This window comes from Anomaloglossus baeobatrachus, chromosome 11 (genome assembly GCF_048569485.1).
Source record: "Anomaloglossus baeobatrachus isolate aAnoBae1 chromosome 11, aAnoBae1.hap1, whole genome shotgun sequence".
In the NCBI taxonomy this organism is placed as follows: domain Eukaryota; kingdom Metazoa; phylum Chordata; class Amphibia; order Anura; family Aromobatidae; genus Anomaloglossus; species Anomaloglossus baeobatrachus.
Window position 1 is genome coordinate 11,736,895 of NC_134363.1, and position 19,802 is coordinate 11,756,696.

General features: G+C 44.4%; 1 protein-coding gene across 2 annotated transcripts in view; it reads right to left on the minus strand.

Annotated features, from left to right (window-relative positions):
• Nucleotides 1-19,802, minus strand: part of GRAMD1A (GRAM domain containing 1A) — a 94,401-nt gene that overhangs the window by 64,031 nt on the left and 10,568 nt on the right. For both annotated transcript variants that reach the window (XM_075329036.1, XM_075329035.1), the window contains exon 2: nucleotides 13,662-14,593. In XM_075329036.1, coding sequence (XP_075185151.1) covers nucleotides 13,662-13,963 — 302 coding nt within the window. In that variant the 5' untranslated portion in view covers nucleotides 13,964-14,593. The remainder of the gene's footprint in view (nucleotides 1-13,661; nucleotides 14,594-19,802) is intronic.

Sequence of the window (19,802 nt, forward strand, 5' to 3'; positions counted from 1 at the left end):
GCTGGATACACAGTTACACTGCTCCATGCTGCAGCTTTCTAGTGTTTTCTCTCCACAGTGCTGGATACACAGCTACACTGCTCCATGCTGCAGCTTTCTAGTGTTTTCTCTCCACAGTGCTGGATACACAGCTACACTGCTCCATGCTGCAGCTTTCTAGTGTTTTCTCCCCACAGTGCTGGATACACAGTTACACTGCTCCATGCTGCAGCTTTCTAGTGTTTTCTCTCCACAGTGCTGGATGCACAGTTACACTGCTCCATGCTGCAGCTTTCTAGTGTTTTCTCTCCACAGTGCTGGATACACAGCTACACTGCTCCGTGCTGCAGCTTTCTAGTGTTTTCTCTCCACAGTGCTGGATACACAGCTACACTGCTCCGTGCTGCAGCTTTCTAGTGTTTTCTCTCCACAGTGCTGGATACACAGCTACACTGCTCCGTGCTGCAGCTTTCTAGTGTTTTCTCTCCACAGTGCTGGATACACAGTTACACTGCTCCATGCTGCAGCTTTCTAGTGTTTTCTCTCCACAGTGCTGGATGCACAGCTCCATGCTGCAGCTTTCTAGTGTTTTCTCTCCACAGTGCTGGATACACAGTTACACTGCTCCATGCTGCAGCTTTCTAGTGTTTTCTCCCCCCAGTGCTGGATACACAGTTACACTGCTCCATGCTGCAGCTTTCTAGTGTTTTCTCTCCACAGTGCTGGATACACAGCTACACTGCTCCATGCTGCAGCTTTCTAGTGTTTTCTCTCCACAGTGCTGGATACACAGCTCCATGCTGCAGCTTTCTAGTCTTTTCTCCCCACAGTGCTGGATACACAGCTCCATGCTGCAGCTTTCTAGTGTTTTCTCCCCACAGTGCTGGATACACAGCTACACTGCTCCATGCTGCAGCTTTCTAGTGATTTCTCTCCACAGTGCTGGATACACAGCTACACTGCTCCATGCTGCAGCTTTCTAGTGTTTTCTCCCCACAGTGCTGGATGCACAGTTACACTGCTCCATGCTGCAGCTTTCTAGTGTTTTCTCCCCACAGTGCTGGATACACAGCTCCATGCTGCAGCTTTCTAGTGTTTTCTCCCCACAGTGCTGGATACACAGCTCCATGCTGCAGCTTTCTAGTGTTTTCTCCCCACAGTGCTGGATACACAGTTACACTGCTCCATGCTGCAGCTTTCTAGTGTATTCATGAGATGATATGGTTCTCCCCATTCCCCCCCTTTGCCTGTTTCCCTATTAAACATTTGCAATCCTTCCCATCCCCTTCTCTTCCTCCCTATCCATCAACAAATGTTTATTACTTCTTGTAAGAAATCATATGACTTATTACAAATCTAATGCTTTTACATGACCTTTCCCATATATGTTATATAATCCCTAATAAAAATATTTTAAAACAAATTTCTAGTGTCCTATCTTACCCCAGTGCTGGATTCCCATCTACACTGCTCTATGCTGCAGCTTTCTAGTAAGTGTTTTATCTCACACCAGTGCTGGATTCATATCTACATTGCTCAGTATTGCTGTATAATGTCCTGAATGCTGCTGATTTCTAGTGCTTTATCTCGCCACCTTTCTAGATTCACAGCTCCACTGCTCAGTACTGCTGAATAATGCCCTCCATGCTGCTGCTTTCTAATGATTTCTCACCACCATACTAGATTCATATCTACATTGCTCAGTACTGATGTATAATGTCCTCCATGCCTCTGAGAGCTGGATTCACTGCTACACTGCTGAGTACTGCTGAATAATGCCCTTAATGCTGCTGCTTTCTAGTGCTTTTTCTCACCACAATACTGGATTCACAGCTACACTGCTCAGCACTGCTGAATAATGCCCTCCATGCTGCTGCTTTCTAGTGCTTTATCTCACCACAGTGCTGGATTCATAGTTACATTGCTCAGTACTGCTTTTTAATAAACCTCTATACTCCAGCTTTCTAGTAAGTGTTTTCTTTTACACCAGAGCTGGATTCACACCTACACTGCGGAATAATGCCCTCCATGCTGCTGATTTTCTAGTGTTTTATCTCACCACAGTGCTGGATTCACAGCTACACTGCTCAGCACTGGTGAATAATGCCCTCCATGCTGCTGCTTTCTAGTGCTTTATGTCACCACAGTGCTGGATTCACAGCTACACTGCTCAGCACTGCTGAATAATGCCTTCCATGCTGCTGCTTTCTAGTGCTTTATGTCACCACAGTGCTAAGCTCACAGCTACACTGCTCAGCACTGGTGAATAATGCCCTCCATGCTGCTGCTTTCTAGTGCTGTATGTCACCACAGTGCTGGGCTCACATCTATACTGCTCAGTACTGGTGTATAATGCCCTCCATGTTTCTGCTTTCTAGTGCTTTATCTCACCACCATTCTAGATTCAAAGCTACACTGCTCAGCACTGCTGAATAATGCCCTCCATGCTGCTGCTTTCTAGTGCTTTATCTCACTACAGTGCTGGATTCAAAGTTACATTGCTCAGTACTGCTATTTAATAAACCTCTATGCTGCAGCTTTCTAGTAAGTGTTTTCTTTTACAGTGGAGCTAGATTCACAGCTACACATCATTCCATAGATCCATGTTGCCCTCCAGGTAAGTGACTCCAGATCCAAGGCTCACAAGTTCTACTCAACCATTAGATCCACTGGAGATGTCCATCAAAGGGCAGATTCCAAAATGTGGCACAGGTGATTGGCTGAGGGGCACCGTGGCTCCACTCCTTACCTCCCGGCTTGTATCCTTTGATCTCCAGGATGATAGACGCTATGACTTATACACCAGGCTGTCCTGGTTCAGGGTTGCATATGGTGGCAATGAATGGGGGGTTCCACAGGTAGAAGGCCCCATTTTGGTTTTCGCATGCTGTCTCTATCCTCTATGTTCTTTTGGAGGACTTCTCCATTTTTTCACCCCACAGGCGCTGACACCGTACACCGAGACGTCCGGCGGCCGGGTTACACGTACTGCGGCCCTGTCTATATTTAGTGAGTCACCGCGCGCTCTATTGTGCCCAGCGATGGCACCACATACCATATGATCTCTGTGACCCGTCCTCATCCACAGACATTGAATGTGCTCTCCAGTTACCCTGCGAGAGGTTAAATATCAGGGTCCTGCAGAGTGCAGACGTCAACTCCTCTCTCACAGTCCGCTCATGTAATCCGCCTATCCCAACCGCCACCGCCGTCTGCACCGGCGAGATCTGCTCCTCTACTGCGCCAGAGCAGCGTTCACACCTGGAGGGGCGCGGGACGCCGAAATAACCCAGAAGACGGGAACCTAACACAGTACTCCCCTTATATATGTACAGCTGGTATAACCTGGGCATCTCCTGTATATAATTATAACTGTACAGCCGGTATAACCCGGACATCTCCTGTATATAATTATATATGTACAGCTGGTATAACCTGGGCATCTCCTGTATATAATTATATATGTACAGCCGGTATAACCTGGGCATCTCCTGTATATAATTATATATGTACAGCCGGTATAACCTGGGCATCTCCTGTATATAATTATATATGTACAGCCGGTATAACCTGGGCATCTCCTGTATATAATTCTATATGTACAGCCGGTATAACCTGGGCATCTCCTGTATATAATTATATATGTACAGCCGGTATAACCTGGGTATCTCCTGTATATAATTATATATGTACAGCCGGTATAACCTGGGCATCCCCTGTATATAATTATATATGTACAGCCGGTATAACCTGGGCATCCCCTGTATATAATTATATATGTACAGCCGGTATAACCTGGACATCTCCTGTATATAATTATATATGTACAGCCGGTATAACCTGGGCATCTCCTGTATATAATTATATATGTACAGCCGGTATAACCTGGGCATCTCCTGTATATAATTATATATGTACAGCCGGTATAACCTGGACATCTCCTGTATATAATTATATATGTACAGCCGGTATAACCTGGGCATCTCCTGTATATAATTATATATGTACAGCCGGTATAACCTGGGCATCTCCTGTATATAATTATATATGTACAGCCGGTATAACCCGGGCATCTCCTGTATATAATTATATATGTACAGCCGGTATAACGTGGGCATCTCCTGTATATAATTATATATGTACAGCCGGTATAACCTGGACATCTCCTGTATATAATTATATATGTACAGCTGGTATAACCTGGGCATCTCCTGTATATAATTATATATGTACAGCCGGTATAACCTGGGCATCTCCTGTATATAATTATATATGTACAGCCGGTATAACCTGGGCATCTCCTGTATATAATTATATATGTACAGCCGGTATAACCTGGACATCTCCTGTATATAATTATATATGTACAGCCGGTATAACCTGGGCATCTCCTGTATATAATTATATATGTACAGCCGGTATAACCTGGGCATCTCCTGTATATAATTATATATGTACAGCCGGTATAACGTGGGCATCTCCTGTATATAATTATATATGTACAGCCGGTATAACCTGGGCATCTCCTGTATATAATTATATATGTACAGATGGTATAACCTGGGCATCTCCTGTATATAATTATATATGTACAGCCGGTATAACCTGGGCATCTCCTGTATATAATTATATATGTACAACCGGTATAACCTGGGCATCTCCTGTATATAATTATATATGTACAGCCGGTATAACCCGGACATCTCCTGTATATAATTATACATGTACAGCCGGTATAACCCGGGCATCTCCTGTATATAATTATATATGCACAGCTGGTATAACCTGGGCATCTCCTGTATATAATTATATATGTACAGCCGGTATAACCTGGGCATCTCCTGTATATAATTATATATGTACAGCCGGTATAACCTGGGCATCTCCTGTATATAATTAGATATGTACAGCCGGTATAACCTGGGCATCTCCTGTATATAATTATATATGTACAGCCGGTATAACCCGGACATCTCCTGTATATAATTATACATGTACAGCCGGTATAACCTGGGCATCTCCTGTATATAATTATATATGTACAGCTGGTGTAATCTGGGCATCTCCTGTATATAATTATATATGTACAGCCGGTATAACCCGAGCATCTCCTGTATATAATTATATATGTACAGCCGGTATAACCCGGACATCTCCTGTATATAATTATACATGTACAGCTGGTATAACCCGGGCATCTCCTGTATATAATTATATATGTACAGCCGGTATAACCTGGGCATCTCCTGTATATAATTATATATGTACAGCCGGTATAACCCGGACATCTCCTGTATATAATTATACATGTACAGCCGGTATAACCCGGACATCTCCTGTATATAATTATACATGTACAGCCGGTATAACCCGGACATCTCCTGTATATAATTATATATGTACAGCCGGTATAACCTGGGCATCTCCTGTATATAATTATACATGTACAGCCGGTATAACCTGGGTATCTCCTGTATATAATTATATATGTACAGCCGGTATAACCTGGACATCTCCTGTATATAATTATACATGTACAGCCGGTATAACCCGGACATCTCCTGTATATAATTATATATGTACAGCCGGTATAACCTGGGCATCTCCTGTATATAATTATATATGTACAGCCGGTATAACCCGGACATCTCCTGTATATAATTATATATGTACAGCCGGTATAACCTGGACATCTCCTGTATATAATTATACATGTACAGCCGGTATAACCCGGGCATCTCCTGTATATAATTATATATGTACAGCCGGTATAACCTGGGCATCTCCTGTATATAATTATATATGTACAGCCGGTATAACCTGGGCATCTCCTGTATATAATTATACATGTACAGCCGGTATAGCAATGGGGCCTGTAATGCTCTATCTTAGCGGGGCGCTTGCGGTGGTACATAGATTACAGCAGTTCCGCGGCCCCCGCCCGCACCCCCCCCGCCGCTGTGGTAATGGCGCTTATCTTCTCTGGTGCACAAGGGTTTCCCAACAGACACAGAGCAGGGGGTGAATGGAGACATCTCTGGGCAGGAGGGAAGATGGGAGGAAGCGAGGAGTCTGGGACCCTCTATGGCTACAGAGGACACGGTGGTCCCAACCTGTGGCCCTCCAGCTCTTACAGAACTACAACCCCCAGCATGCTGACTCCAGCACAGCCCACACTGCGATCCATGTATTGTAGAGGGATAAGCTGTGGGAAGAAAAGAAAGCAATTATGGAGAGACGGAGGGGATTAATGGAAGATCACACAATGGGAAGCATGGCCAATAAAGGATCGAAAACAGGGCACGGCTGCCTGGAAAGCCGGGGAGGGGTCACAGAGGATTGTCTACACTGATACATGGTAACAAAACCTCAGCAGTGAGAACTATTTCCAGGGAAGCTTCTATGAACCCTAAGCAGCAGCACTCAATTATTTTACTCCGTAGACTTTAATAGCTCCTCCCTATATCGATACATTGTATCAACCTGCACATACACATATAAATCTGCTGCATCTAAGCACAAAGATGGGGGCACAAAGATGGGGGTACAATGTCGGATGCACAATGTCGGATGCACAATGTCGGGTGCACGATGACGGGTGCAGAAAGATGGGGGCACGATGACTGGTGCACGATGATGGATGCAGAAAGACGGATGCACAAAGATGGAGGCACAATGACGGATGCACAAAGACTGATGCACAATGTTTCCACTTGTTGTCAAGGAATTGGTTAGAAAATATTATTTGCAACAATGTTTCCATTCGCTTACAGCAAGCAGAGGTTTTGGAAACTGACCTCACTTGAACAGTGTTTTTTTGCTTTTAATGCGTCACTTATATTCTTGGAAGTCGGAACAAATTCTGGGATGTCCCTCAGGTCCTCTGTTAACCCTTCCTTGCCCCAGGGCTGCCCCTGTCCCTGTTTGTGGCCTGTGGCGGTTCACTTTAATGAGCATTTTTCAGCAGCATTATCCACCATGAGGATAATCCTCCGCCGGGCATAGGTCTGTGGAAACAATGCTGGAAGTGGAGGGAGATTATGGCACCGGGCACACGGGGGGGCACCGGGCACACGGGGGGCACCGGGAATGTAACAGCCGCAGGATGTTTATAAATAAACACAAGAAGTGGTGCAAATAGAGGAAGCCACCGAGCAGGGGACGTATTGGGGTTTCCATTCACAGAAGCCTTAAGAGGGTGCTGGGGAGGGGGATGGGGGGTTGAGGCTGGCACAGACGTGGTGCTGCAGGCATTCCGCCAGGATCCAGATAAACAAGTTAGGCACGAGAAGGGGCGAGACATTAAAGGGACGGGGGGGGGGGGGATAAAAAAAAAATGGTTTTCAATTTAATGGGTTAAGTTTTTCCCAAAATCTCTAAAGAGCAGCAGAATTTCAGGTGCTTGGTAGGGGCTGTAGCAGGGGCGGACATAGTTAGGTCCAGAAATCTTTGGCCAGTGACACAATTTTGGCGAGTTGGGCTCTGCATGCCACCACATTGGATTTGAAATGAAACCTCTACAACAGAATTCAAGTGCAGATTGTAACGTTTAATTTGAAGGTTTGAACAAAAATATCTGATAGAAATTGTAGGAATTGTCACATTTCTTTACAAACACTCCACATTTTAGGAGGTCAAAAGTAATTGGACAAATAAACCAAACCCAAACAAAATATTTTTATTTTCAATATTTTGTTGCGAATCCTTTGGAGGCAATCACTGCCTTAAGTCTGGAACCCATGGACATCACCAAACGCTGGGTTTCCTCCTTCTTAATGCTTTGCCAGGCCTTTACAGCCGCAGCCTTCAGGTCTTGCTTGTTTGTGGGTCTTTCCGTCTTAAGTCTGGATTTGAGCAAGTGAAATGCATGCTCAATTGGGTTAAGATCTGGTGATTGACTTGGCCATTGCAGAATGTTCCACTTTTTTGCACTCATGAACTCCTGGGTAGCTTTGGCTGTATGCTTGGGGTCATTGTCCATCTGTACTATGAAGCGCCGTCCGATCAACTTTGCGGCATTTGGCTGAATCTGGGCTGAAAGTATATCCCGGTACACTTCAGAATTCATCCGGCTACTCTTGTCTGCTGGGGATAGTAGTAAATTCCAGGATGGAGCCCAGAAGGGGGACAGTATATACCAGGAGGGGGCCCAGAAGGGGGACAGTATATACCAGGATGGGCCCAGTAGGGGGGTAGTAGTAGTAAATACCAGGATGGAGCCCAGAAGGGGGGCAGTATATACCAGGAGGGGTCCCCGAAGGGGGACAGTATATATGAGGATGGGGCCCAGAAGGGGGGACAGTATATACCAGGAGGGGGTCCCGAAGGGGGACAGTAAATATGAGGATATATAATTCCAGGATGGAGCCCAGAAGGGGGACAGTATATATCAGAAGGGGACCCAGAAGGAGGACAGTATATACCAGGATGGGCCCAGTAGGGGGATAGTAGTAGTAAATACCAGGATGGAGCCCAGAAGGGGGACAGTATATACCAGTTGGAGGCCTAGAAGGGGACAGTATAAACCAGGAGGGACCCAGGAGGAAGACAGTATATACTAAAAGGAACCCAGAAGGGGGACAGTATATATCAGAAGGGGACCCAGAAGGAGGACAGTATATACCAGGATGGGCCCAGTAGGGGGATAGTAGTAGTAAATACCAGGATGGAGCCCAGAAGGGGGACAGTATATACCAGTTGGAGGCCTAGAAGGGGACAGTATAAACCAGGAGGGACCCAGGAGGAAGACAGTATATACTAAAAGGAACCCAGAAGGGGGACAGTATATGCTAGGAGAGGCCCCAGAGGGAGACAGTGTATATACAGGAGGGGCACAAGGGAGGGATAGTATATGCCAGGAAGGGCCCAGAAGGGGGACCGTATATACCAGGAGGGACCCAAGAAGGGGGACAGTATATATGATGGGCCCAGGATGGGGACAGCATATACTAGGAGGGGAGCATATACTACGAGGAACACATATATATATATATATATATATATATATATCAGGAGGGAGACAAACCAGAATGGGGCCATGTATACTGGGAGGGGTCAAGGGTGGGGCGATATATACCAGGAGGGGGACATATATACCAGGATGAGAACATATTTACCAGGATGGGGTACATTAGAACAGGATGGGGGACATTACTAAATAATGGGCAACTCTTATGTCTTTATAAGATTTGGAATGCTAAATGTACACATACATCTCACCAGCAGGGGCCCAGGTCCAAATTTTGTAACTGGGCCCATCAAACTCTAGTTACACCACTGACTATAGCCAAAAAGAGGTGCTGTAATGGGCACGTGAACACACCCCAAATTGCCACAGATTCCAAAATGCTTATCAGATGTGGGGGCACTTGGCTTCTTATGGCCACTATAAGTGCCCAAAACACAGCCGCAGCATTTCATAGGTTAAATCTTGGCTTTTACTAATCTTTACTTACATAGTGGTTTCTGCTCTAGTCACATCCAAATCTGCATCCAGTTTCTTCCTACCAGAAATCTCAGATTATAGAATTAGTAATTTTATGGGGGCAACGAGCAGAAGTTTGAATCCAGCTCTGGATGATGAGGGATTCACATGGGACCATGCTTGTATTCGCAGTCACTTTGTATCGTTCTCTGGGACTTTGTTGCAGCTTTCACCTTTTTCTTTTCCTTGTCCCTTTTGTCTTGACAGTTGTGACCCAGGAAACCTTTTATTTATGGGCTTTCTGGCGCTCGTGCTCATTGTTCCGGAGCAGGTCAGGAGTGGCCTATTGTGTTCCTCTGATAGTTCTGCCTGTCGCCTGCCTGTAGGATCTGCCTAATATTTTGTGGGTTCAGGTTGAGTGGTCACAATAATGCAAAGTCACAGCGCCACCTAGTGGTCTAATCCAGCAATTACAGTGCTAATCTACTGCCTGCAACCTGTGGCTCTTGTGGAACTACAACTCCCAGCAAGTTACACCCTGGATCCAAACGATAGGCCCCATTCATATTTATATTCACAAAAACATTCCATTAATGGTTGTCAGATGATTCACAGAAATATCACATTTACGATGACTTTTTAACCCAAGTGTTGAGGAATAAGTCACTGTTCAGACATGTGAATATTTACCCTAATTAATCATTAATTTATTATCTGCGGCGTGAAGGAAACAATTAGTGAATAAATCACTTTCTTGAATGTTCTGTGCAATACAGCTGCAATACCAATATCTGTCACCAGGGGGCGGCAGAGCTACACGAACGACAGCACAAGCGTTATAATAGAGGGCTATGGACAATAAAGGGGCGATGATTTAAAATGTTCCCCCAATAGCATTGTGCCCAGATTTCCAAAGAAAAAAGCAATGTAAAGCGTCCCAGCTGGTCTAGTGTAATGAGGGGGTTAATTTTATATTACTTTTTTGTTCCAGGGCAACAAACAGTTAATTTCCCATTTCCTAATGGTCTGGGGCAGTGAATTTAACCTATCCTTTTCCTAGGGGTACTTTGAAAATGTGTCCCCTAGCCCACTGGCCAGTTTGCCATGTCTGCCGAGTGACGTCCTCTACCTCAGCCCTCCAGGCCCTGATCCCCAGACCACCCCATGGCTGTAGGGCATTGCTGGGACATCACTGACTCCGCTTTTACTGCTTTTAATACCCATTGCTGATTGTTAATGATGATTTACATGAATTGGCATCAGGATTATTACCAAGCATCAAGATTAGATTATTACCAAGCATCAGGAATATTACCAAGCATCAGGAATATTACCAAGCATCAGGATTATTACCAAATACAAGGAATATTACCAAGCATCAGGATTATTACCAAGCATCAGGATTATTACCAAGCATCAGGAATATTACCAAGCATCATGATTATTACCAAGCATCAGGATTATTACCAAGCATCAAGATTATTACCAAGCATCAGGATTATTACCAAGCATCAAGATTATTACCAAGCATCAGGATTATTACCAAGCATCAGGATTATTACCAAGCATCAGGATTATTACCAAGCATCAAGATTATTACCAAGCATCAGGATTATTACCAAGCATCAGGATTATTACCAAATACAAGGAATATTACCAAGCATCAGGATTATTACCAAGCATCAAGATTATTACCAAGCATCAGGATTATTACCAAGCATCAAGATTATTACCAAGCATCAAGATTATTACCAAGCATCAGGATTATTACCAAGCATCAGGATTATTACCAAGCATCAGGATTATTACCAAATACAAGGATTATTACCAAGCATCAGGATTATTACCAAGCATCAGGATTATTACCAAGCACAAGGATTATTACCAAATACAAGGATTATTACCAAGCATCATGAATATTACAAAATACAAGGAATATTACCAAGCATCAGGATTATTACCAAGCATCAGGATTATTACCAAATACAAGGATTATTACCAAGCATCAGGATTATTACCAAGCATCAGGAATATTACCAAGCATCAGGATTATTACCGAGCATCAGGATTATTACCAAGCATCAGGATTATTACCAAGCATCAGGATTATTACCAAGCATCAGGATTATTACCAAGCATCAGGATTATTACCAAGCAAAGCACAAGGAATATTACCAAGCATCAGGATTATTACTTACAAGGATTATTACCAAGCATCAGGATTATTACCAAGCATCAGGATTATTACCAAGCACAAGGATTATTACCAAATACAAGGAATATTACCAAGCATCAGGATTATTACCAAACACAAGGATTATTACCAAGCACAATGAATATTACCAAGCATCAGGATTATTACCAAGCATCAGGATTATTACCAAGCAAAGCACAAGGAATATTACCAAGCATCAGGATTATTACTTACAAGGATTATTACCAAGCATCAGGATTATTACCAAGCATCAGGATTATTACCAAGCACAAGGATTATTACCAAATACAAGGAATATTACCAAGCATCAGGATTATTACCAAACACAAGGATTATTACCAAGCACAATGAATATTACCAAGCATCAGGATTATTACCAAGCATCAGGATTATTACCAAGCATCAGGATTATTACCAAGCATCAGGATTATTACCAAGCACAAGGATTATTACCAAGCACAAGGATTATTACCAAACACAGGGAATATTACCAAACACAGGGAATATTACCAAACACAGGGAATATTACCAAACACAGGGATTATTACCAAACACAAGGATTATTACCAAACACAAGGATTATTACCAAGCACAATGAAGATTACCAAGCACAGGGATTATTACCAAGCACAGGGATTATTACCAAGCACAGGGATTATTACCAAGCACAAGGATTATTACCAAACACAAGGATTATTACCAAGCACAAGGATTATTACCAAGCACAATGAAGATTACCAAGCACAGGGATTATTACCAAGCACAGGGATTATTACCAAGCACAGGGATTATTACCAAGCACAGGGATTATTACCAAGCACAGGGATTATTACCAAGGACAGGGAATATTACCAAAGACAGGGATTATTACCAAAGACAGGGATTATTACCAAACACAGGGAATATTACCAAACACAGGGAATATTACCAAACACAGGGAATATTACCAAACACAAGGATTATTACCAAGCACAATGAAGATTACCAAGCACAGGGAAGATTACCAAGCACAGGGATTATTACCAAGCACAGGGATTATTACCAAGCATCGGGAATATTACCAAGCACAAGCAGTCTTTCAATTAGCTGCCAGCCTCCAGGAGGCCACATATAGGCCTGTGGGGGTCATGTATCACAGATTCTGGGCTGACAGGACAGGTGCCAGGAGGGGGGCGAGAAGCCAAGGTATTTAGATATTGAGCTAGAGGCTAAACCCTTCATTGAGGTTCGTCATTGCGGACAATGAGACTAATGAGGGTTTATATCTCCCACTATAATGAGGAGAACGAGCGCGTCCTCCTCGTGCCTTTGACCATCAGACTCCTATGTTAGTGCCCACGCTCCGGCCCAGCCTCTGACCTTCCTTCTGCTCCCAGGACGAGGTTTAGTCCCAGGACGAGGTTTAGCCCCAGGACGAGGTTTAGTCCCAGGACGAGGTTTAGTCCCAGGACGAGGTTTAGCCCCAGGACGAGGTTTAGCCCCAGGACGAGGTTTAGCCCCAGGACGAGGTTTAGTCCCAGGACGAGGTTTAGCCCCAGGACGAGGGATAGTCCCAGGACGAGGTTTAGCCCCAGGACGAGGTTTAGCCCCAGGACGAGGGATAGTCCCAGGACGAGGTTTAGCCCCAGGACGAGGTTTAGCCCCAGGACGAGGTTTAGTCCCAGGACGAGGTTTAGCCCCAGGACGAGGTTTAGCCCCAGGACGAGGTTTAGCCCCAGGACGAGGTTTAGCCCCAGGACGAGGTTTAGCCCCAGGACGAGGTTTAGTCCCAGGACGAGGTTTAGTCCCAGGACGAGGTTTAGCCCCAGGACGAGGGATAGTCTCAGGACGAGGTTTAGTCCTTGTTGCAGATGTGGACAAATCTGTCCAGTTTTCTATGAAATTTCATCATCCACACTCCTCCATCCTGTAGGTGGCGCTGTGCCTACAAGGTATATCTGCAGTGATGCTAGACATTGACTCTGGACCACCTACAGGATGGGAGGAGGAACTGCATGCACCAAAAAAAAGGGCAATGTGGAAAAGTACAAAGTGACCACTCACCATCCTCCTCCGCCGTCTTTCCTGCTCAGCCATTTCTTCAGCAGCCCTCGGCGCCTCTTTGGTGACGCGCTCGGCGTGGAGCAGTTTGACCACGCTTCATCCTCGCTGGATGGAGTCACCTCGATGGTCGGGGGCTTTAGCGCTTTTCCTCTGACCGCTCTCCCCTCCGTCTCGCTCCCACCACATGGCTCCGGAGACCATTTACCTTTCTTCAGCTTCAGCCGCCGTCTTCTGGCGCTTGGGGTTGAGGAACATGACCACAACTCCGCAGGCTTCAGCTGCCTAAAGGTCTCCATGGCCATCACACCCTATGGATGGAGGTTGATGGCTCGTTGGGCATTGTGGTCCCAGATTTTGGTCTTCCTACCGATCGTTTAGCCTCAAAAAAGTAAAATCTTTGGTGATTCCAATAATCCGGCACAGACGTCTTCAAATATGAACGTTTCCTTCCCACCCTTTAAATTCCACCGCCGTTGACGTCCATTAATGAAGCTTTCTTGAGCCAGATCTGGAGACCCGGTCTTCAATAGACCAGGGAGGAGGAGGAGGCGAGGGCGGACGACCCAAACCAATTACTATAAAACGTCTTGATTAACGAGAGTGCAAAATATCCTTTGAGATCATAGCCATCCGGTGAAGCGGATTCTACCAAGGAGCAAAGTCCAGAGGTAATGCACCGTGATAAAGCTGCAACCAGGAGAGGAGACAGAAGGTCCTCTGCCCTCCGAAAGAGCAGGCTCTGGGCTGCACAATCTGAGTCATTCCATAGATTGCACAATATCCGCGTTTCTGGGTAATCGGACGCCTTTACCAGCAGCCTCCTGACATTGAGATCATGGCCTTGTCTGGGGGAAGTTTTCGGAAAAGTTTGACAAGTCCTTGACCAATCGTCCTTCGGTGTCTGGATAACGTGGATCACGGTCTCTTCTTATCTGGAGGACGACACAAGGAGAAATGATGAGGGAAGCATAAAAAGGAGGGTGGGATGAGAATATTCACCGGTGACATGGAGGATACAAGCAGGGCGGATATAAATGTATCAAAAACAAAAACGAGAAGAAGACAGTTCAGTCTTGAGGTCAGTAGGCTGCACCATAAGCCTGGACTTATTAGTTCTCCAAGGAAGTGACATTCACAAGAAAACTATATTTAAAGATGCTGGCTCATTCCACAACCCACTATTCATCCATGAGTGCCCCCCCTTAAGACCCTTAAACCAACTGCATGGGTTGAGTCCATATATCCCCTAGAATAGAGTCCAACAAGGAGGCGACACCCAGAAGAAAATATATGGATTTCCTTAAAAGCTCTGGCTCCTTCCACAACCCACCATTCATCCATGAGTGCCCCCCCTTAAGACCCTTAAACCAACTGCATGGGTTGAGTCCATATTATATCTCCTAGAATGGAGTCCACCAAAAAGATGACACCCAGAATAAAATATATGGATTTCCTTAAAGGTTCTGGCTCATTCCACAACCCACGATTCATCTATGAGTTGCCCCCTTCTCAGCTGGAGAACGAGTGCCCCCCCCTTAAGATTCTTAAACCAACTGCATGGGTTGAGTCCATATAATATCCCCTAGAATAGAGTCCACCAAGGAGGTGACACCCAGAAGAAAATATATGGAATTCCGTAAAGATGCTGGCTGGTTCCACAACTCCCCATTCATCCACAAGTGCCCCTCCTTAAGACCCTTAAACCAATTGCATGGGTTGAGTCCATATAATATCCCCTAGAATCGAGTTCTCCAAAGAGGAGAAACCCAGATGAAAACTAAATGGATTTCCTTAAAGGTTCTGGCTGGTTCCACAACTCGCCATCATCCACGAGTGCCCCCTTCCAAGGTAGAAAACGAGTGTCCCCCCCCCCCACCCCTTAAGATCCTTAAACCAACTGCATGGGTTGAATCAATATAATATCCCCTAGAATAAAGTCCACCAAGGAGGTGACACTCAGAAGAAAATATATGGATTTCCTTAAAGGTGTTGGCTCATTCTACAACCCACCATTCATCCACGAGTGCCCCCCCCTTAAGATCCTTAAACTAATTGCATGGGTTGAGTCGATATAATATCCCCTATAATGGAGTCCACCAAGAATGTGACACTCAGAAGAAAATATATAGATTTACTTAAAAGCTCTCTCACCTTACACAACCCACCATTCATCCAAGAGTGCCCTCCCTTAAGATCCTTGAACCAACTTCAGGGGTTGAGTCTATATAATATTCCCTAGAACGAAATACACCAAGAAGGTGACACCCAGAAGAAAATATATGGATTTCCTTTAAAGGTTCTGGCTCATTCCACAACCCACCATTCATCCACGAGTGCCCCCCCTTAAGATCCCTGAACCAACTGCATGGGTTGAGTCAATATAATATCCCCTAGAATGGAGTCCACCAAGGAGGTGACACCCAGAAGAAAACTAAATGGACTTCCTTAAAGATGCTGGCTGATTCCACAACCATTCTACAACCCACCATTCATCCACGAGTTCCCCCCCTTAAGATTCTTAAACCAACTGCAAGGGTTGAGTCCATATTATATGCCCTAGAATGGAGTCCATCAAGGGGATGACACTCAGAAGAAAATATATGGATTTCCTTAAAAGCTCTTGCTACTTCCACAACCCACCATTCATCCACGAGTGCCCCCCCTTAAGATCCTTGAACCAACTGCATGGGTTGAGGCTATATAATATCCCCTAGAATGGAGTCCTCCAAGGAGGTCACACCCAGAAGAAAACAAAATAGTTTTCGTTAAAAGTTCTGGCTCATTCCACAACCCATCATTAATCTACGAGTTGCCCCCTTCCCAGGTAGAGAACGAGTGCCCCCCCCTTAAGATCCTTAAACCACCTCCATAGGTTGAGTCCATATAATATCCCCTAGAATGAAGTCCACCAAGGAGGTGACATCTAGAGGAAAATATATGGATTTCCTTAAAGATGCTGGCTAATTCCACAACCCACCATTCATCCACGAGTGCCCCCCCTTAAGATCTTTAAACCAACTGCTTGGGTTAAATCCATATTATATCCTCTAGAATCGAGTCCTCCAAGGAGGTGATGCCTAGAATAAAACTAAATAGATTTCCTTAAAGGTGCTGGCTAATTCCACGACCCACCATTCATCCACAAGCTGTCACCTTCCCAGGTGGAGAACGAGTGCCCCACCCTTAAGATCCTTAAACCAACTGCATAGGTTGAGTCCATATAATATCCCCTAGAATGAAGTCCACCAAGAAGGTACCACCCAGAAGAAAATATATGGATTTCCTTAAAAGCTCTGGCTTCTTTAACAACCCACCATTCATCCATGAGTGCCCCCCTTAAGATCCTTAAACCAACTGCAGTGGTTGAGTCCATATTACTGTATATCTTCTAGAATCGAGTCCTCGAAAGAGGTAACACCCAGAAGAAAATTATATGGATTTCCTTAAAGGTGCTGGCTAATTCCACGACCCACCATTCATCCACGAGTTGCCCCTTCCAAGGTGGAGACCGAGAGCCCCCCACTTAAGACCCTTAAACCAACTGCACGGGTTGAGTCCATATAATATCCCCATAATGATCTCGAGCCTCTTCTTCTTGGGGACCTTCTCAACTACTTTGTGTCTCTACACATATATTCTCATGGGTAGATGTGCCCTAGATGGGAAAAACATGGCTGCTTCCATCCAGAAATAGCGCCACATCTGTCTGCAGGGCACGTCTGGTATTGCAACTCAACTCAATTACCACGCATAAGACTTAGCTGCAATACCAGACACGACCAGTGCACAAGGGTGGTGCTATATTTTGAGGAAATGCAGCCAAGCTTGGTAAATCCTGGTAGGACGAGTGCGGAGATAAAGGCGGTGTACCCGGGTATTTATAGAACACCATTTATTTCACTTCCCCGTAACGTCTTCTCCTTTTAAGATGTATATGAATGAGAACAGAAACCAACCGCAGCGAGGGAAGCCGGCAATTACCAGCCATCAGTATCCGCAGGATAGGAGAAGTGGTACTGTGCAGTGTATACATACAGAATAATACAGATACTGAGGATTACACCCAGTATACAGGACAGGAGAAGTGGTACTGTGCAGTGTATATATACAGAATATTACCGAGGATTACACCCAGTATACAGAACAGGAGAAGTGGTACTGTGCAGTGTATACATACAGAATAATACAGATACTGAGGATTACACCCAGTATACAGGACAGGAGGAGTGGTACTGTGCAGTGTATATATACAGAATAATACAGATACTGAAGATTACACCCAGTATACAGGACAGGAGAAGTGGTACTGTGCAGTGTATACATACAGAATAATACAGATACTGAGGATTACACCCAGTATACAGGACAGGAGAAGTGGTACTGTGCAGTGTATATATACAGAATATTACCGAGGATTACCCCCAGTATACAGGACAGGAGAAGTGGTACTGTGCAGTGTATATATACAGAATAATACAGATACTGAGGATTACACCCAGTATACAGGACAGGAGAAGTGGTACTGTGCAGTGTATATATACAGAATAATACAGACACTGAGGTTTACACCCAGTATACAGGACAGGAGAAGTGGTACTGTGCAGTGTATATATACAGAATAATACAGGTACTGAGGATTACACCCAGTATACAGGACAGGAGAAGTGGTACTGTGCAGTGTATATATACAGAATAATACAGCTACTGAGGATTACACCCAGTATACAGGACAGGAGAAGTGGTACTGTGCAGTGTATATATATATATATATAGAATAATACAGATACTGAGGATTACACCCAGTATACAGGACAGGTGGAGTGGTACTGTGCAGTGTATATATACAGAATAATACAGATACTGAGGATTACACCCAGTATACAGGACAGGAGAAGTGGTACTGTGCAGTGTGTATATACAGAATAATACAGATACTGAGGATTACACCCAGTATACAGGACAGGAGGAGTGGTACTGTGCAGTGTATATATACAGAATAATACAGATACTGAGGATTACACCCAGTATAGAGGACAGGAGAAGTGGTACTGTGCAGTGTATATATACAGAATAATACAGATACCGAGGATTACACCCAGTATACAGGACAGGAGAAGTGGTACTGTGCAGTGTATATATACAGAATAATACAGATACTGAGGATTACACCCAGTATAGAGGACAGGAGAAGTGGTACTGTGCAGTGTATATATACAGAATAATACAGATACTGAGGATTACACCCAGTATACAGGACAGGAGGAGTGGTACTGTGCAGTGTATATATACAGAATAATACAGGTACTGAGGATTACACCCAGTATACAGGACAGGAGAAGTGGTACTGTGCAGTGTATATATAAAGAATAATACAGATACTGAGGATTACACCCAGTATACAGGACAGTAGAAGTGGTACTGTGCAGTGTATACATACAGAATAATACAGATACTGAGGATTACACCCAGTATACAGGACAGGAGAAGTGGTACTGTGCAGTGTATATATACAGAATATTACCGAGGATTACACCCAGTATACAGAACAGGAGAAGTGGTACTGTGCAGTGTATACATACAGAATAATACAGATACTGAGGATTACACCCAGTATACAGGACAGGAGAAGTGGTACTGTGCAGTGTATACATACAGAATAATACAGATACTGAGGATTACACCCAGTATACAGGACAGGAGAAGTGGTACTGTGCAGTGTATATATACAGAATATTACCGAGGATTACACCCAGTATACAGAACAGGAGAAGTGGTACTGTGCAGTGTATACATACAGAATAATACAGATACTGAGGATTACACCCAGTATACAGGACAGGAGAAGTGGTACTGTGCAGTGTATACATACAGAATAATACAGATACTGAGGATTACACCCAGTATACAGGACAGGAGAAGTGGTACTGTGCAGTGTATATATACAGAAAAATACAGATACTGAGGATTACACCCAGTATACAGGACAGGAGAAGTGGTACTGTGCAGTGTATATATACAGAATATTACCGAGGATTACCCCCAGTATACAGGACAGGAGAAGTGGTACTGTGCAGTGTATATATATACAGAATAATACAGATAGTGAGGATTACACCCAGTATACAGGACAGGAGAAGTGGT